This window comes from Atractosteus spatula, chromosome 1 (assembly GCF_055471065.1).
Source record: "Atractosteus spatula isolate fAtrSpa1 chromosome 1, fAtrSpa1.hap1, whole genome shotgun sequence".
Taxonomy (NCBI): Eukaryota; Metazoa; Chordata; class Actinopteri; order Semionotiformes; family Lepisosteidae; genus Atractosteus; species Atractosteus spatula.
In genome coordinates, this window is record NC_142706.1 from 64,390,018 (window position 1) to 64,409,992 (window position 19,975).

At 48.7% G+C, this 19,975-nt stretch overlaps 1 protein-coding gene across 1 annotated transcript; it reads left to right on the forward strand.

Moving 5' to 3' along the window:
- On the forward strand, positions 1-4,874 carry pym1 (PYM homolog 1, exon junction complex associated factor). The gene is made up of 3 exons (XM_088921452.1): positions 1-34; positions 1,316-1,409; positions 4,332-4,874. The coding sequence occupies exons 1-3, from the start codon at positions 4-6 to the stop codon at positions 4,867-4,869; spliced, it is 663 nt and encodes a 220-aa protein (XP_088777578.1). The 5' UTR covers positions 1-3; the 3' UTR covers positions 4,870-4,874.
- Positions 4,875-19,975: the final 15,101 nt, after the last annotated feature.

Consider the following 19,975-nt stretch of genomic DNA (forward strand, 5'->3'; position numbering starts at 1 on the left):
AAGATGGCGACCCCCTATGTGACAGATGAATCTGGTAAGTGTCGGTTCTTTCATTGTAGCTGTCTCTGGCCGTGGAGATCGAGTGAAGTACTGATTCCGTCCTAGACGTTTTGGCCTTCGCTGACTGTTTTCCTCTTTGTTTAAAAACAAAGTCACACGGACAGCCGCAGACCGCACTAGACAACTAACTCAGAGGGGAAGGATCGGTTAGCGTGAAGTGAGGAGGATAGGAGACTGAGACGCAAGAGACTTGTATTAAGAACCGATTCCAACTGTGGTTCCTAAGCGTTTCTTTAAAGAAGGTTATAAAAATAAGCCCCCGAAAATGAGATTTGTAGCTAGATATGGACGGAGAAGAGCGCACTTCTATCATAAACGAGGATGCTGTGACATTTGCTGTTTAAGGCGGTCGGTTTCTTTTGATTCTTAACATGTCGAAGCTCTTTTTAAGTTCACATCGTAAATCCGAAATTGATCGTTGACGGTAAATGAGTACATCTAAATAAATTAACGTAAGGCCGTTTGTGTCTTGGACACATGGTTATCGTGTCTGAAGCAATTTAGCTCTCTGCCTTAATACAGCTTAATACAGATTTAATACAGCTATTGTGATGTATCTTTTTTTAACATTTATTTCCATTGGTAGTGCAACAAGCACCGTTATGAGAGGTAAACTACAGTAACAGAGTGGCTATAGTCTCACATGACATCTACTGGTTGAGTGGTAAATAATTATAATCTGATTTACCCCTTAGGAGTTTGGGACATCTTATTTACAGAACTGCAAAAACCTAATACCGTTCAGATGGTGAGAAAATAATCAGCAAATTATTGAAAGGGTTTGTGTTCCTGCAGTGGAGAGTAAACAACATTCAGAGCTCAGAATACGAGGCACTGTCAAACGTTTAATGGTGGCTTGCACACATGGGTTTCTCCTGTGTCTCCCCAAAACTATTACACTGTGCAGACAGCACTTTCATTTCCAAATACAGCTGGGCTGCTGCACAGAGCCAATTTCCTCTGTGGGTTAAGGTCTGTAAGGGGGCCGAGACCCAGAACTAAGCAGGAGTTTGTCCATTATGAAAAGGAGGAAACGTGCTTGATTTGTAGTGGGCAGGTTTAGTTTTTATTTTAGTGCCCGTTTAACCAAGGAGGTACGACTTCATCCCAAGCCATGACTGTGACACAAAGCATCAGCAGGTCCGATGTGCGGGGGCTTCGACGTGACCGCGCCGCTCGGGAGAGACGGCTGTGCTGGATTGTTGTGCCCCGCAGTGCTGTGCTGACCGCCTCCCCCTCCCTCTCTCTGGGCCAGGGAAGTACATTGCGGCCACCCAGCGCCCGGATGGCACCTGGAGGAAACCACGCCGGGTGAAGGATGGCTATGTGCCCCAAGAGGAGGTGCCAGTGTGAGTAGATGCCCAGTGCCAACGGGCTGCATGGACAAAGTGCACGAATGTAATCTCACCAGCTGCTATATCGCAATGCAACGCACAACTGGCAGCCCACTGAAGCCCAGCAGGTGTGAGCCTGGTCAGTACCTGGATGGGAGACCTCCTGGGAAAACTCAGGTTGCTGCTGGAAGAGGTGTTAGTGGGGCCAGCAGGGGGCGCTTACCCTGTAGTCTGTGTGGGTCCTAATGCCCCAGTATAGTGACGGGGACACTATACTGTAAACAGGCGCCGTCCTTCGGATGAGATGTAAAACCGAGGTCCTGACTCTCTGTGGTCATTAAAAATCCCAGGGTGTTTCTCGAAAAGAGTAGGGGTGTTACCCCGGTGTCCTGGCCAAATTTCCCATTGGCCCTTACCAATCATGGCCTCCTAATAATCCCCATCTATGAACTGGCTTCACCACTCCACTATGCTGTCCTCCCCACTGATAGCTGATGTGTGGTGAGCGTACTGGAGCATCATCCAGGTGGGGCTGCTCACTGGTGATGGTGGAGGGGAGTCCCCATTACCTGTAAAGCACTTTGAGTGGAGTGTCCAGAAAAACGCTATATAAAAGTGTAAGGAATAAATATGATTAATCTGCAATATTAATGTGAAGCTGCGGAGGCAATATTCTGGAACTCTGTGTTGGAAGCCTGCTTATTCCTCTAATTTAGCAAGTGGCAAAGGTGGTTTGATAATCTGCCCTTGTCTGCCATTGCCATCTCTTCTCTGTTAATTGAACTTCGTTCCACACTGTACGAAGGGGTTGATTACTGGACTGGGGGAATGAAGCTTCCCTCTGTTTCCAGCACGCCTGGCAGTAACTTAACTGCGTATTCTTAACTAAACCTGAATTACTTCACCCAAAAATATAATGAATGCGGTGTACATTAACTCCTCCTTAGTTTTCTGGTTGTCTCACCTTCGCTACCCTAACAAGTGGATTTCAGTTTAATTTGCTGGTGGGTTGTTTTTTCTTTCACGATTCAAATGATATTAGCAGCAGCTGTTTAAGGATGATAATTACGCATTTATTTGGCTGATGCTTTTATAGAGAAGATAAGATCACTTTATTGGCCATATTAAATTATTTTGCATTAGGAATGTGTCTTTTCGCGTACCCCAACTTGCTCTCCATGAGACACACAGACAGGGAGAGAAGCTTGGGGTCAGAGCGCAGGGTCAGCCATTAACCCCAGCCTGGAGCAGTTGGGGTGAAGGGCCTTGCTCAGGGGCCCAAGGGAGTAGGATTCCTCTGCCGGCTGCGGGATACAAACTGGTGACCTTCCAGCCACAGGCGCAGGTCCTCAGCCACAGAGCCACCGCACGGCCTTCACGTTACATGGCTTACATTTGCACCCATTTGTGCGGCTGATTATTTTACTGAAGCTGTTCAGGTGAAGTATCTTGCTCAAGGGCACAGTAGCAGTGACTCACAGTGGATTTGAACCCACAGCCATACAGTTACATGTCCAGAACCCTGACTGGGGCTCAGCAATATGGCCTAAAATTTATATCACAGTATAATTTTAATTTTGGATGGTAACGATGTATTTCGCAATATAGAAAAGTTTCTCATAATTTCAATAGAACATGCTTTAAAGGGAGCACAAAACTTGGATAGTAAGATTTTATTGCCTGGAGTTAAGTATTAGGTTATAATTAACTGTTGGTTAGCTCCTGTGTGGTTGTATTTTTCGCATTAAACTGAAGTAGAAGTCGAACATTTTAAGATCCTTTTTTTTTTTGCAGAACTGAAACAATACAATAAACTTATGAACATGAATTAAATAAGTAAATATGTAATACTTCAAATAAAATTCTCATAAACTTAAATATGTAATAATTCTTTAAACACTAAAATTACAAAAATAAGTTAAAAAAAATATTCAAGCGTTAAAGTAATAACTCCTCACGTATTCAAACGGCTGCTTAGTGTAAAAATGTGAAAAAGAGGGGGCGTTCCACACACTTAAGTTGTACTTCAGGTTACGTGCCAGAAAGACAAGCTTGTCAGCAGTGCAGATCTGTGACAGGACACCCTCCTTTTCAACAAACGCATCGCTTGTTCCCGGCCTCTCCACGTCTCTGCGTATTTGTGTTTGCAGACGGGCACGCCGAGCACGCGCGTTCGTTTTCACGGAAAAGGGGAAGAGGACGCCCGCGTGTTTTTATTGGCTGCAATGACCTCGGATGCGTCATAAACTGGACGTCTGAACCACCGAAGATCAATAAATCTGATCAGATTTCCAAATATCAGCAAGATGAATTATATAATTGGAGCTAAAATACTGCAGAATTTTAAATTATGACGGGTCAATAGCAAACATTTCCAAACCCCGTTTTGTGACAGTGCTGGCGGCACAATCTATGTAAACATAAAAATCCATTCTCTACCGGTATAAACGGTATAGCCAGATCCATATCATGGCACATAATTCTCCCGGTATACCGCCCACCCCGTAACCCTGACTGTTGCACTCATGCTCTGGCCCCACCAGGACTGTAATAACCAAGAACAGGATGCACTACTTTACACAAAGGGCAGTGGGAGCAGGGAACAAGCTACCCAGCCAATACCATGACTTCTTTCAGGAAAGGGCTGGATGAGATCTTGCGATCAATTAACTACCAAACAGGCCAGGCAGGCCTGTTCTTTATATTTTTAATGGGATCAGTTCAGCCCCTTTCAAAGGCCATTACTCGTTGATCATTTATAAAGATCTAGAAAACCTGCTGTATTCTGTCCCTCGAGGACTGGAGTTGTGAACCTGTTCTCTGTGGAAAAAGAAAGAGCTCATGTTGCTTTAACCGACACTCAGCCTGTCTCTCTCCTCCTTTCCCTCCCTCTCTCTCCTTCTCCCTTCCTTCTGGTCCGTCCCTCACCCCCTGTAGCTACGAGAACAAATACGTCAAGTTCTTCAAGAGCAAGCCGGACCTGCCCCCCGGCATGAGTCCGGAGGACGCCGCTCAGGCTCGGCAGCAGCAGCAGGGGGCGCCAGCGAGGGGGGAGAGCGAGGGCGCAGCCGGGCTCTCCAAGACGGCCAAACGCAACCTCAAACGCAAGGAGAAGCGCAAGCAGCAGCAGGACAAGGGGGGTGTGGAGGAAGGCTGCCCCCCGGTGGAGGCTTTGGGTGCTGCGGTGGAGAAAATCGACATCGGCGGGGGCGGGGGGGGCAGGGACAGTGCGCCCCAGCAGAACAGCACCCCACCCCTGGCCCAGCCTGAGGGGGCCCAGACAGCGGCCGCGGCCGCGGCCGCCGAGAAAGCCAAGAAGATCAAAAATCTCAGGAAGAAACTGCGCCAGGTGGAGGAGCTGCAGCAGAAACTGGACTCGGGAGAGATCAAGCAGCCAACCAAGGAGCAGCTGGAGAAGCTGAGGCGGGCCCAGGGCCTGGAGGCGGAGCTGCGGGAGCTGGAGCGCGATTCGTAGGGAGGCCTGTCTCTCAAAGGGAAAGGGATGGTGTTTGTGGGGGGGGGGGGGAGGGAGGGGGGAGTTTACAGTCCTGGCAGAAATATAAGCACCCATTATAACCCTTGATTGTGCCTGTAGATTTGCCCCTGTGCTTCCTAAGATGCCGATCCACCCGGAGCATCTACTGCTTTAAAGTTTTGGACCGCAGCATGCACACACAACAGGCTTCGAACATTGGAACAGTGACTTGCGTCAAGCCACGGCTCTCGAGCTGTGACCCGCAGAATCCCAGCTGCGGTGGCAGATGCTCCTTTCTCGTCCGAGACCAACCCCAGTCCTGCAGGCCGTGACCGCAGGGCCCAGGCTGACCTGCTGGACACAGTGGCCGCTGGACTCCTGTCTGCTCCCCAGAGGAGGGCTTTGCTCTGATGCTGGGTGCACCTGACGGGGGGTCAGGGGATAGGTCACCCGTGCAACCGGGTGAGCATGCAAGATCACCGTGGCTGCGAGCTGGGAAATGGGAGCGCTATCTGCAGTGGACCGCAGGTTGACTTTGCCTCAAATGTGCACTTCAGGAGCACGTCCAGGGGTGCTTGCTAGTAGTGCAGTGCCCAGACCATTGTTGACCAACAGACTATGTTAGCAGCTGGAGAGCAGCGAGAAGAACGAAGGGTTTTCCCTCGATAATTTCTCCTGGGTGGCAGCTCAGCGTGGAGAAATATTCAGTGCCAGGCAGCCAGACCCCAGGCCACACTTCCCAGCTGTACGGTAGCTGCCTCCCGGAGAGGCAGAAATCAGTGGGCGTTGTAGGTTATCCTTTATAATGCATGTTTCTCAAGACATGGGACAAAAGCACTTCAGTTAGTTTAGCAGGTCATGGAATAATTTAAGTCATGAAATGATCATTTCACAGTTCAGCAGGGTGCTCTTAAACCTATGGCTATAAAGAACCTAGACCTGTGTTGTCATCAGTCCAGTGTTCCCAAGCTGAGCTGAGCCCAACAGCGAAGAGCAGCTGTTGACTGGTGCCAGAAGGTTTCTTAAGAAACTGATACCCCTGTAAAACCTGTTGGGCCTTCACCCCACTGGATCAGGGAAGGGTGCCCCAGATCGACCGTGCTGTGAGAGAGAGAATATTTTTTTATTGGCCTTATTGGCATGAATTTTTCTCCCTTCTCTATCGGTTTGTTCAAACTGCTCTGAGGCAGTTTTAGTGGTCAGAGTTATTTACTGACGCATGGGTATTGTGGAAATACATTTTTAGTATTTTTACTTAGTTTTTAAACTTAATGAACTTGTTCTTTTGTTTCAAATCACATTGCTTTTATATTTCTTTTATTTCTAAGAAAGGCGAAATTTCTTTTGCCCTCAGAATAACCTTAACCTTTTACAGTGGGACGTTTTGCCCATCAAAGCAGCGTCTGAATGGGTAGTCGCCGATGTAATGTTGGCCTTTGCCACAGAGAGGCGAGTGTCCTGCCAGCTGGTCATTTTGCAGACCAGGATATTTCCAGCAGCCCCTAAACCAAGTGCTTGAAAGTAGAAACGTAAATAGACGACGCAACATAAATCAAAAGCAGAAGGTGGCCGATGCATTGGAGTTAATAGAGCAACGCAGTACAACCAAACAGGGTTCCCTGCTGCTTCTAAAACACGTCTTGTGAAAATAGTACAGCAGTTTGCTCCATTTCTCAATTGCATTGCTAATGTGTAGGTAGTGGACACAAAGGTGCACTCTTGCAGTCATGTTGGTCATAACTCTGGGCACCCAGGTCTGTCCAGAATTTTTAGACACAACCCTAAGTATGCTGGAATGATATTTGCTTAATTCATGCATGAGCCACACCTGTACAAACTGAACATGGAGCGGTATTTTGCACAGACCCTCACTTTCAGCAGTGAGACATCTGTAAACATGTTGTAAGAAATGTGTGCTTGCACAACCCAAGCCTGTTACTAACCTATTCCTGGGCCCTTTGCTTGTCACCACTGGCCTGAATGACTCTCTGAATGACCTAGGGAGGTAAGTTGTGGTTTGGGTGTGCATAGCATGTCTCTATCCTCTGCCTTTTAACACAGGTCCATTTGGTAGTGTCCAGCTCTGGGTGTTTCTTTAGATCTCTACAAGCAAGTATTCAAGTTAAATGACCGCTACTTAAGTATTTATCAACTCTGCACAATTCAGATTTTACATTTTAGTATAGTTATCCACCTTCTTAAGCTTGTTTTCAGGTGATTTATTAATATGAGCGTGTGTGAGCTGGGGACAATCCACAGTTGCTTACAGAAGGACATGGATGATGTGGCTGCTGTTAATTGGTCATTACAGGTGGTTGGATGTGCCAGTTTTCCAGAATATAAATTGCAAATTGGAACAGCCAAGGGTGTTCCTGTGCCCTGGGTGACTGGGGGCAAAAGGTTAATTAGATCGGATAAAAGATTTGATTTTGATTGAAACTAGAAGGGATCATTTTGAGACCAGAGCTTTGTGTGATGAAACTGTCCCATTGTTGTACAGTCAATAGGTTCTTTTCTTTCCTTTAGGAGTCGATCAAACTGATTGATCCCCTTCTCTTTCTCTCTCTCTAAAGGGTTAAAGATCTTGTTCTTAGTTCAAGCCAACAATGACTCAGTGTATTAATCTGAACAGGTAGCTCCCAGCCTCCCTGTGTTCCACCTGTTAGTACGAGATGCAGCACCAAAGTCTGAGTGTGATTCTTGTCTTGGTGACGTCACTTATTATTTGCTCTTGCACTGTTTCTGTGTTTTATCCTCCTCATCATCAGTAACTGTTCTGCATTTTTTCAGGAGTGAAAAGTCCCGTAGCTCTTTCATGCAGCTTCCCTGAGGTTTTATTGACTTTATTTTAACACCTGCCTTCGCACACGTGTCGGGTTCTCTCCAAAAGGGATGTTTCTTCTTCAGGGAACCTCCCTAGCTGTGTGTGGTGTTACGGTGTTGATGATGTGCAGAAAACGGTCAAACGTTTCTTGGGTGCCTGTATGTATTTTTATGATGGTGCAGTGACTGCTATGGATAGGGGTCGGGGGTTGGGGTGGCGTTCAGACTGTCAATAAAGTCAGCGCGGTCTTTTTTTTAAAGAAAAATGGGGTACGCTGTGGTTGTTCAGTCTTGTGTCCCAAAGTGTCCGGTTACTCCCTCAGCCGCTCAGGAGGGACATCCATCAAGCCATCAGGCTCTCCCGGGGATCTCGGCTCATCCACAGTCCCTCCTGTCGGTGGACTCCCGCACTGCTGCTGTGAGCGGAGTCTGAAACGTGAGTCCGGCAGAGCTGTGGTCTGTTCAGCACCTGCGACGCATTAGTCAGCTGTTGCTGGACGCACAGCCCTCTCAAGCTCCCAGCTTGCACCAGATTCCCCTTCCGAGGATGACGGTTTCCCAAGCAGCGCACAGGGAGCCTAAGTCCAAGGACCATTTATTTTGGAGTAACGATTTGGCTTCCGTTTCAGCAGAAGCGAGTGAAATTGAATTGTTGGAATAATCTGAAATGGCTTCTTACTGCCTCAGTGTGGTTGTTTTGATTAGAGTGGTTTCAGTATACTCTTACTGGCATTTTTTTCTTTCTGAAGCACAAATCCTGTTTTTTTAAGAAGATGTAAGACGTGGATGCTATGTGTTCAGCTGCATTGGGCTCTCTTTATACTAATTTATCTGAAATATCATATTACTTCATGTTGTCAAGGACTCAAGTTAGCTCCTGTTGCCAATGGCCTGCACGCTTCTGTAGTCTCCTCATGCACTCCCAACTTCAACCACTAGGTGCCAGTAAAAGATTCATATTTCATGCTGCTTCTGATCAGAGACTTTCTTAACAATGCAGTAATCGGCACCCAGTCCTGAAACCGTCCTTTGGCGTAACGTGTTAGTCTCTTTGTTCCATACTGCTCTGAATCCCTACTGGGAAACCACCAGGACCATTGTTTCCGTGGCTGGAGACTGAGAAAGGAGAATAAAATTGGTACCATGCTGCCACCCTTCCAATCAGTGCATAAACAATAGAGGTGAGTAGTGGAATTAATGGAGTGAAGGTCAGGGCTGGAGGGAAGTCAAGAGGCCCTGTGCCCCTCGAAGGCCAGAGATGGCCACCCAAGGGCTTTGGGGGGGACATATGAACTTATGCCTCTTCAGCCAATGACTGACCCAATGAATGTGGTCTTTGGACGATGCATCAGGGTTCGTTTCCAGAAGTAGGTCACATGCGATGTCTTTTTTTTTCCCACATAGTGGTGATTAAAATAAACACATCCGTCCACAGGGTTGACTAATTTTATTCTGAAATCCTGAACAGCTGGCTGTCCATGCCCACAGCTGGGGGGAAGGAAGTTGTGTTATGAGCAAACCTCAGTGTCTTCCTCACCCCTGAGTTGACTCCTTTGGCAGGGAAATGCACTGCAGATAAAAAGGACACAGCTGTGATTCGTGTGTGCAGGCGAATCTTGCCTGAAGTTGACTTAGTCAGTTACTGTATTACCATATCCAGGGTGGAGCCAGTTGGAAATGCTCAATGCTATTTGTACATCAAGACTGCCGTCTGCATGTACAGCAATTGATCCACTTTCCACATCTGACCTGGTGAATTCTTCCTGCACAAGGGGTCCACGCCTCATCTGACAAGTTCTTCCTGTACAGGTGTCCACGCCTGATATGGCGAATTCCTCCTTTACAGGTGTCCACGCCAGACCTGGTGTCCACGCCATAGCTGGTGAATTCCTCCTGTACAGGTGTCCACGCCAGACCTGATATACAAAATGACACATGATACATTGTATCTGCCCACCACATCTTGTCCTCCAGACAGAATCCACTTTCAACTGAGCTCTGTTTGAGGTGATGCAAAGGTTTTGAAGGAAGGAAGCTCAGGTCCAGCAGTCTGCACCTGGCACAAGTCACGGTAGTTCCCTGGGATAGATCGACAACATCTCCTTCTGGGCACTCCAGCATCTACTGGTTTTCATTTAATCTGTGCTTAAGCCTGAACTGGAGAAGCAATTTGCTTAATAAGATATTTATCAGTGTTTTCAGCTCTTAATCAGTAGATGGTTTCACATTACCATTAGAATTACATGATTAACTTGAAGTCTGAAACACTTTATAAAAGCCTTACTGTACTTAGAGACTTTAGCTTCTAGGCAACCAGGGGAGCCTCCCAGGCATGACCTTTAATACCTACTGGACAGCAGATCTAAGGGCTTAGGGTGGTTTATTCTGGTGGATTAATGAGGCCGGGAAGCAGGCCAGAGTGCATTTAAAATTAAGACATTAAAAAGCATCATAATGTGCATTATACAACACCTGCCTTCTTAAAATAGTCCTGTCCCAGCTTTTAGTGCTTAAGAGCCTTCCTGATGACTATGAAAAAGAAGGGCAACCGGCCTAGTCTTAGTCATAATTCTTCACCCGCACTTAAGCAGAAAGATTTTTGAGCAGATTTATCTTGAGTTTGGAAAGGCTTGCAGTTTTTGCTCCTGTTTCGCAAATGCATTGCAGATGTTTTGATCCAGGACCTTTTAAGTAGGACAAAATGGTTTTCTGGCAGAAATGCAGGGCCCGATTCTGCCAGCAAACAGTGTAGCTGGTTGACGAGAGCATTGTGAGGGAGGTGTTTGGTGGGTTTGTTTTGCATATTCACGTTTAAAGATGCTGTATCATATCTTATTGTGAAGAGAACAGCTCAGCGAGCTCAGTTCGCAGGTGGGCTGTTTACGGTTGTGTTTTGTGTGTTGTGGTCTGTGTGTTTGGGTGAGTCAGGGTGCTGCTATCTGCTCCACGAGCACATTCCCCAGCTCCAGCACCGCTCTGTGGTGGGGGAGGAGAGGGAGAACTCAGGACTCAGCAAGCCTGATGGCTCCCAGCCAGGCCGGGGGGAGTCTGTCAGGCTCCAGCACAGGAACCCTCTCGATCGGCAGTCCGACAGGCTCCTGTACAGCCTGCAATGCACAGGGACTCTGGATGATGCTCACACTCGCCCAGAACTCACATTGCACAAGGTGCTGTCCAGTGAACACACAGGGTGTTGAAAATCTTGTGCCTTAAAGGTGAATGAGTGGTATAGTTTGACAACTGCATTGCATGTATTGTGTCACTGCTGTTCTGTGGTGTTTTTCGTTAGAGCACTAACTGAATTGCGCCTACTGCTGAGGTACATGTTGCCATCCACGTATCCGTGCTCAGCAATCTGGCGCAGGCAGCAAAGTGCCTGGCTTCCCGTCGACATGTAGTTACAGTTCACCAGCAGCTGGATCCATGTCAAGAGGGGATCTTCTGTGCTCCTGTCGGTTCCAGAATTCCCCCTCGGATGAGTCCCCCGACTAATGAACTGTTTCTGCCAAGACAGCCTGCTCACTAACGAGCGCCATCCTGCCGATCTCTGGACTCGGAATGCTTCACGCTGGAGTCGAACGGCTCATGAGTCATGAGAAGCTGGGGCACAGTTGTTTCCTTGCTTTCAGATAATTTATTAGGTTTGTTTTTGTATTACTGATGGTTTCCTCCCCCGATTTCAAAATTCATGACATGCAAGGCACACATGTAGATAACAGACTGGGATTTTCAAGTTTAAAAAAATAGGATACTGCACAACTGATTTTTACTCTGTTACCCAGCAACCTAAACATTCATTTTAACCCATGAATTATTCAGAAACTTTCATTTTGTTGCCTGAAGTGTGTCATGAGTCCTGTCGCAGTCACAGATCCAGGTCTGGATAGTGACCACCCAGACATTAGGGTGAACTGGGGATCCCCTTAGCTGTTGCCTTAAAGGGATCTGAAATATGTTTATTTTCAATTTTGCAAACAATTAGCCCCATTCATATTGTAGAAGTGAGTTGTTTTTTTCGCTCGTGTTCTGAAAACATACGACGCAGCCCAATTCGGGCTGTCCTACCCTGGAACAAATGCCTCATACCTCCAAAACTGGTCTCCTACCCCATACTCAGTCTGCGAGGGCCGCACTGTCCTGTGTCATGTGATGGTGTAATATGTCAGGTGTATTGCTGTGAAAAATGGCTATACAAGTGCAATAGTTATTATGGTGATGATTTATTTCAACTGATGCCTTCGCTGGGGGCTGATGTAATCTTCATTTGAAACTGGAGAAGAATGCCCAGCTCCAGCAGCAGAGTGAATGAGACTCCACGAATCTTGACCCTTCTACCGCAAAGCAGAATTCATTCGAGCAGAAAGGATTCTGAAGTAAAGGCAAGCGAAAAGGCTGTACTGCTATCGACATCAGCAGAGGGGAAGAAGCCCAAAAGCCAGCTGCAGATGTGGAAACCGAGAGCCCAGATGGTGCGGAGAGCAGTGGAGGTCCTCAGTGCTTTACAACAGGAAGGAGTGAGTGCCCTCAGTCTCTCTTTCCTGTCTAAACCAACGTTGCTAACTGTGATGGGGTTGTCGTGGTGACTGATGTGCATGAAAGGTGTAAGTGGGGGAGGTGGACAGAATTTGTCCAGAGTTTTTCAAAGACAATACTGGCAGCCATCCAAGGTTAGGGGACTCATCTGATTTAATGGGATGACCTGCTAGGTTTCAACTGGCAACGTTTCCTGGCAAAAGCTCCGCTGCATGTCGTTGACATCACTGCAGTCGGCTCATCCTCTGCCTCGCATCTCACTTTCAGGAACGTGAGTCCTGGCCCATTTCAAGTGCTTATCTTCCTGCACGGGAGTCTGGGAACACTCCGAGCACGATGCTCCATTGCTGGACTGATGGAGCTGAGACCTTCCCACACCCCCTGTGTGAGTGTGCGAGTACTCATTCCAGGGGTCCCACAGTCCTGATTCACGAGGGAGAGAGGGGGAGAATTAGGCTGGGAACTCATTTGTTTTCTGACTAATTTGTTCTTGGCCTGGGAATTGACGGCATTATGGAAGGTTTACGTTATCTGATCTCAGCTGACTTCTCAGTAGACCAGCTGTACACTGTCAAGCTCGGAAACTGAGGCAGCTAACCAGAATGTATTTCTATCCAATCTGTAACCATGGATTTACTGTTGAGGTACGTCGTCTCCTAGACTTTTCTGAACTACAGTATGAACAGTAAAACACAAACCATAAATAACATGGAAGTGCATTTGAAACAGAAGAGACTTCTTTTTCCAAAGAGCAGTGGGAGTCTGGAAATACAGTATCTAACCAGGCACGTTATTGAAGCCGATAGCCAGACTTCTTTCAGGAAACAGATGTGATTGTTGGATCAATTAGCAACTAACATCCAAAGGGTGCAGTGTAGTGTGTGTACGCCTGTGCGTGCGTGTGTATGAGTGTGCGCACCTGTGCATGTGTAGTGTGTGTGTGTTTGTGTGTGCATGCGTCTGTGCATGTGTACATGCGCATGTGTAGCGTGTGTGCATGCGTGTGTAGTGTGCATGTGCCTGTGCATATGTGGTTGGGTGTTATGTGTGGTATGCGTGTGTGTGGCATTTGCCTGTGCGTGAGTGAATGTGTGCGTGTGTGTATGTGTGAGTAGCGCGTGTGTGGGTAGTGTGTCTGTGTGTGAGGTGTGTGCATGTGTGTGTGATCTGTGTGTATCTCTGCGTGTGTGTAGTGTGTCTGTGTGTGTAGTGTGTGTGCATGTGTGTGTGATGTGTCTGTGTGTGTGATGAGTGCGTGTGGTGTGTCTGTGTGTGTGGTGTGTCTATGTGTGTAGTGTGTACATGTGTGTGTGTGGTGTCTGTGTGTGTGTGGTGTGTGTGTGTTGGTGTGTTTGTGTGTGTGGTGTGTCTATGTGTGTAGTGTTTACATGTGTGTGTGGTGTCTGTGTGTGTGTGGTGTGTTGTGTGTCTGTGTGTGTGTTTGTGTGTGTGTGTGGTGTGTCTATGTGTGTAGTGTACATGTCTGTGTGTGTGATGTCTGTGTGTAGTGTGGGTGTGTGTGTGTGTAGTCTGTGTGTGTGTAGTGTGTCTGTGTGTGTGTGGTGTGTCTGTGTGTAGTGTGTCTGTGTGTGTGTGGTGTGTCTGTGTGTAGTGTGTGCGTGTGGTGTAAAGTGCCAAACCTGTCAATCCTGCTGCACACCCCTGCAGTCAGCCCACAGCCTCAGGCACAACAACTGGTGCCAGAACATATCCTGGCCTGTCTTCTCTAATGACAGTGATTTGTTAACTGGCATGTGTTATGGGAATGTGGGGCTGGCATAGGCACAAGCTACCCTTTTCTCACCTCAGCTGGCACGATCCCTCTATTATGACAAGACAACTAGCTACTAGCCTCACAGCGAGACCTGCGAGGGCCGAAGCAGTCCGATCTCTCACCTCAGTTTCCAGCTGGGATTTTCCACTCTTCTCCAGAGATTCCTGTTTCCGGATCAGCAGTGGATCAATTACACACAGCTGAGCGCAGGAGGGTGGCACAGGAAAACAATCTCCCCTTTTGGGGGGAAGTGGGCAAACTGGGGATCCAGAGTGGGGGCTGGCAAAAGACATTTCCATGCCAACAAAAAACACCAGATGAAAGTCCGATCGCAGGTGACTGGTCCGTCGCCCAACACGAGGGCTGTTAGGCAGGTCATGGTCAGGATCAGGGCCAGGTCAGGCAGGGTGATCAGCCCAGGGCAGTGTCCAGTCTGTGTCCAGGAGGTCTGCTCCCTCAAACTGAAAAAGGCTAGGACTCTCAAGACAAGGAAATAGCTCTGCTCTGTGATCAATAAACTCTGTGTAGATGGCTTCATGGCTCTCGATGACAGGTTTAATTAGTAATAAGGCCAATTCCTTCATGTGCCACAGAGGCCTGCAGATGTCCTGCCCAGCTGTGTCTCCCGCTGCTCTGCTGGATTGCTGAAGGATCCTGTGAAGTGGCGCAGGGCTTCCTGGCCAGGGTTTTCAACACTATCAATTAAGGGGCAGTGGCAGTGCCCACGCTGCAACAGTGCCCTCTGCCACACTGCAGCAGCTGTCCCAGCTCTTCTCCAACACCAAAGCGCCCCCCTGGCACAATGGCAGCCTTTGTCTGGGCTGGTGTTCACCCACTGGCCAGCTGTGACTGTCAGCGGGCAGGCAGGGGAGTGCCACGCTGTCACTAGGCCCTACAGCTCTTTCACTGGGGGCGCAGCTGAAAAAGGGCCTTTTGATTGGCTCTGTTCTAAGCAGCATGTTCACGAAGGGAGCATCATCTCCATCTATCTCAGGGAGTTTAAGACACCACTGCTGAAGGTGCATAGGCTGTTTCACCAAATGTCCTGGGACGACAGGCTAAACAACAGACAATAGCCATTCAGTGCATCTAAAAGGCTGCAGGAGCTGCCAAGCCTTTGCATTAACCATGCATGTATCATGACAACCCCTTTGCACCCCACGCTGAAAAGCAGAGTGCGCTATGCTTGCGTAAGGTTGCATCTTTCTGGACGGAGGGTTGAGAGGCTATTGGCTGACTTTGTTTTCTTTCACACAACACATTTCAGAGGGGAAACCTCTTAGATGTGCAACTCTGGATACACCCCGGGTGCAAAAGGAACAGTCCGTGCCCCTGTCTTGGCACACAGTTACTGACGGAGAAAGACGTGTCCTCGATCGTAGGTGTGGTGTGTCTCACTGCCAGGGGGGACGTTTTCATTTCTAATCTCATGTCTCAATCCTGTTCCAAAGTCAAAACAAGTCAAAGGCTTTATGTGATTTTGTTGATGGGGAAGCAATCCAAGATTTTCAAGCACTTCATGAATTGCAAAACTGAAAAAAATCACATTGTTTGCTTACACTGGAGGAAGCAGCTGTATTTGTCGTCACTTATTAGCTATCTGGGCTTCCCAGCACACTGCCCTGTAATGCTTAATTTTAAAAACTCTTAGAAATTATTTGGAAAACAATAATCTCAACTGAAAACCACCCGGAAGACAATATACAAGAGACTGGAGATGGCATTAAGGAATCACTCAGTGACCGACCGGCATGCGGAATACCTGAAGCTCTTTAATCTGTTAGGATTCTTGGAGCTGGTCAGTATATACAGCTGCTAAGTGAATCTGTGTGGGGCTTCTGGTGAGGAGATAAACTTGTGGTTCTCGCCTTCATGCCCAGCAAGCAGTGTCACTGGGGCAAGTCAGCTTTATTACCGCTCTGTTAAGCGGTGGAAGGAGGCAGCGAGGCTGTCGACTGGAAAGTCTGATGGCTTTGGAAGGTGTGAGGTGTGTCCTGCGGGGGTGCACTCTGGGGTGTAGCGTCCTGGCAGCCCGGACAGACCAGACAGGATACCGGAGGCCCAGGAGACGTCGGTTTTCTTTTCCGGGACGATGTCCTGGCCAGGGCGCTTACGTCTTCTGCGCTGGTCAGGGAGATCCCGGGACACGTGGGATGCCCTTTGAGACTGTTGTGATGACCTCCCGGGGTGTTAATAATGATTAAGGATGTGGGCAGGCCTGTGACGTCATTGGAGCGGCGCAGACTCTCGCTACTTGCAACAGACTAGGTTATGTATGTAGGTGTTTGGCTAGCATTTTGGGACAAAGCACTGTGTGAGAGAGACCAAGGTCCACTAGCTGGAGGCAGGAGGGATGTTACAGGGATCAGACCTAACAAACTGCAAAGAGAGCTATAACTGCTACAGCATGTCAAAAAGAAATCTCTTCACATGCAATAACTGTATTTGGGACATGGATCTGTGCACAAACAAAGCTGTGGTTTTGTGCGAAGATTCCAAGAGATAAATAAAGCTTTTCTTTATCGCACTGAGGCATTATGAAACAAGTGCTAGGTGATCGTGCTGCACTGCGATCAGGGTTGTATCAAATTCAGACTTAAAGATGGCTTGCTGCTTCACTTTAGCTTCTGTCAGCTGAAAATCCCAGCAGCCAGCTTTCAGAACAACAACAACAACAACAACGAAAAGAATTTGTCCTCTCCTCCAGGACCGCTCTCTGATTTCAGCTCTTACAGGTATCAAAACACTGTCATTAGCTCCCAAGCTGAGATGGGTCATTATAGACATTTACCAATCGGGAAACCATAAAACATCACTCTGACAGCTCCGTCCGCGCTCCAAACACTAGGCTGGTATCGAAACTGGCAAGAAGGAAGCTTGGGTGGCCTTCTAAAGGGTGCCAGTGCCATGAAGGACGGCCGTAAACAGGCGTGATTTGATCAAAACGCACCAGCAAGCCACCAATTATAGTGCACAGTAAGATACAGCGAGTTGCTTCTGCACAAACCTGGAAAGGTAGATTCCCCCAGCAGTTTGATCATACAAAGGCAAGGCTCACGTTACTCATGTTACTCTGCCACCCTGAGACCTCCGAGTCCTCGGCTCGGCTAGGTCACGCCCCCTGGCAGAGCCCGTCGCGGGGGGCGTTTGAGGTCGCTTGCCACGAGAGGGGAAAGGCCCTGGTGCAGAGGCTTGGAGGAGCCTGTGTTTTTCTTCGGAGAAAACTATAGGCTGCAGTGCCTCCCCAGCCCCGGTATTTGTTACATGACACCAATGGTTTGGGGCTCCAGCAGATCGCAGCCTGTCATTCACTGCCATCGCGCTGGCAGCCTCGCGGCCTCGCGTGCTGTTCAAGAACTGGAACGAGGCCCGGACATCAGGATGGGGCATTCAGCACCAGGACACAGGCACAGGTCACTCTACAGGCACCTGGTCCGACCGCTTGAAGGAAATCAGTCCTGGAGCCTCATTTACCTGTTTTTAAAGGAATCTTCTCAGCAGTGCGCTTAGCTACTTTATTCCTAAATCAGTATGTGTGTTGGTACTGTAACGCTACGGGGTTCACGTAGGCACCCTCGCCACTGCCACATCAGGTCGGCCCCCCCACTGTCGGGGACTCGAACCCGGGCCTCCGGCGTCACTCAACAGGGACCCAGCCTCTTGAGCCAAAGGGAGATCTCCCCTCAGCCCGGCAGCTGCGGTCCCTGCTATCCACAGGGAAGGGCGGTGACGTCACCGCTCTGGTAAGCCAGCTCTCGCAAGCAATGGAGACCGTATGCGTTACAGTACTTTATTCCTCGGGTATAGCCCGTAATCTGATTTGCAGAACTGTTGCATTTATTAAACAGTTATGCCTTTATATTATAGGACAATGACAGTAGCCTGTGCGTTCTTTCTGAGCGTGCACACACACGTTTCTGAGTGATGTGAAGCAAAGGGTCTGTCGGGCTGAGGTGTGAAGGCGGTAGAACATGCCTCGTAATTAATGGGCTGGTTTGGAGATCAGTTTGCGAACTCTACCTTGCAGAAATAACTAGAACAGCCACGGCCCTACTCCTGTAAACGAGTACTGCGAGGTGCTGCAGCAAACCCAACATAAAGGTGAGCACGCTCAGTGAAACCATGGTGAAAGAGGGGTAGATGTGACAGATTATGAGGTGGATGATGGGAGAGCAAAGCAAGGGTACATCACCTGCAAAGAGAAACCCACAGGAGCAGCTCGAACCCGCGACCCGCGACAGGCTGTTCTTAGAGCTCTGCCGGTCCTTTAACTGGCTGGCGGTCCGGAGGCCCTGTAGTTACCGCTCTCAGCCTGCAGGAGGTACAGAAGGCAGCCGTGTCCAGCGGTGGGCTTGACACGGCAGGTTGGACACATGGCGGTTGGCCTCTGTCTCTGCAGTAAGGGGGCCGCAGCAGTGAGTCAGGATGAGTCACGGTTCGCGATTCCAAATTGATGGGTGCAAAAGAGGGAAAATAACGGTGGATTCTAAATTTATGATTAGAAAATACATATTGGTACTGTCTGTGAGCCTCCTGGAGCTTCAGGCACTGCTGGGACTGAGGGCTGTCCAGACCCGTAGTTTATAATCTTCGCAACGGCGATCACAGTGACGAGGACGGTGGAAGGCTCCTAGAAAGGCGACAGGCAGGGGGACAGAGAGGAGCATGGACTCGCACAGCAGCCGAGAGAACGCTCTGAGGCCAGTCGGCTCCTGCCTGCTTTCTCTCCACACAAAGGCTGCTGTTCGATTGTTTTGAAGCCTCCTCTCGGGTTCCCCGGGGGATCGGCTGAGCGAGTCTGGGCCCCGCGGGCTCTGGGTGTGGCCCCGCTGGCTGGACCTCGCTGTGGTCTGGTCGTCGGAGCCGAGGCCTGACATACACCCACCGCATCCGTACTGCCCTCCCGAGCTCTGCGGCACAGTGGGCGCCTGGGACGGGTAAAAAAAGACCCTTCTCCAGCGCGATTAAAACTTAGAAAGCATGAGGTCACAGTTTACTGTCTGTTTTATAGCTGAGGCTTATGATTTAGTCCTTGAACATTAATTTCACATCTTATCATTCCCTGCATGTTTTATAAATTACGTCTTGGCATTAGTGCAGAGAGTCTGACCCCAAAGTGGTTCACATACACGCGGTTCATCCACCCCCTCCTGGGCGACACTGCACAGCGGGTCAGGGGCAGGAGGGCGAAACTGCGGCACCAGGGGAGTTGTGGGGGAAGTGCAGGGAGGCCGGACTGGGCAAGGCCAGGGTGGCACTGAGCCAGGACACCAGGGTTAGCGGCCTTTCTCTTACAAACAGCGCCCTGGGATCTGTAATGCCCAAGCTGTCAGGACCTCAGTGCGATATCCCATCTGAAGGACGGCACTCCTACTGCACACTGTCCCCATTCACCATGCTGGAGCACTGGTCCAAAGGAAGAGCACCACCTACTGGTGCACCACCACCAGCTGCAGCAGCAACCTGGCTTTCTACCACTGTGCACAGCCCCCAGAAAAAGAGAAAGCTGACATTAAATGTGGGGGAAATGGACAGAGAACCAGGCCCAGTGTCATATCATACTTGCTGTTCTTAAGCAGCAGGACGCGCGTTTCCTTGTCCGCTGGCCAGGAGTGAGGGTGCTTGGACACTATTGGGCTATTCGTGTGTGGGGCATTTACACCATCGTTAACCGATTAAATCAAGTCTTGTGTACATTTTATACAACCTCAAACGGATACAAAACAATTCTAATTGATTTTAAAGGTCTCCGAACGTGGTGTTAAACAGAAAACGTCAGCAACTCTACAAACCGCAGACTAGTTGCAATGACATTTTATTGCGACGTTTTTTTTTAAATAAAGCGCGTCTCAACAAATGGGACATTTTTGGGGGGGTCGATTAACTTTTATTGACGTAAATCGGGTACGATAAAACAAAGCGAGGAAGAGTTTACTCACTTTCAGAGGTTACTCAGCCGAAGTGACAAAAAATCGA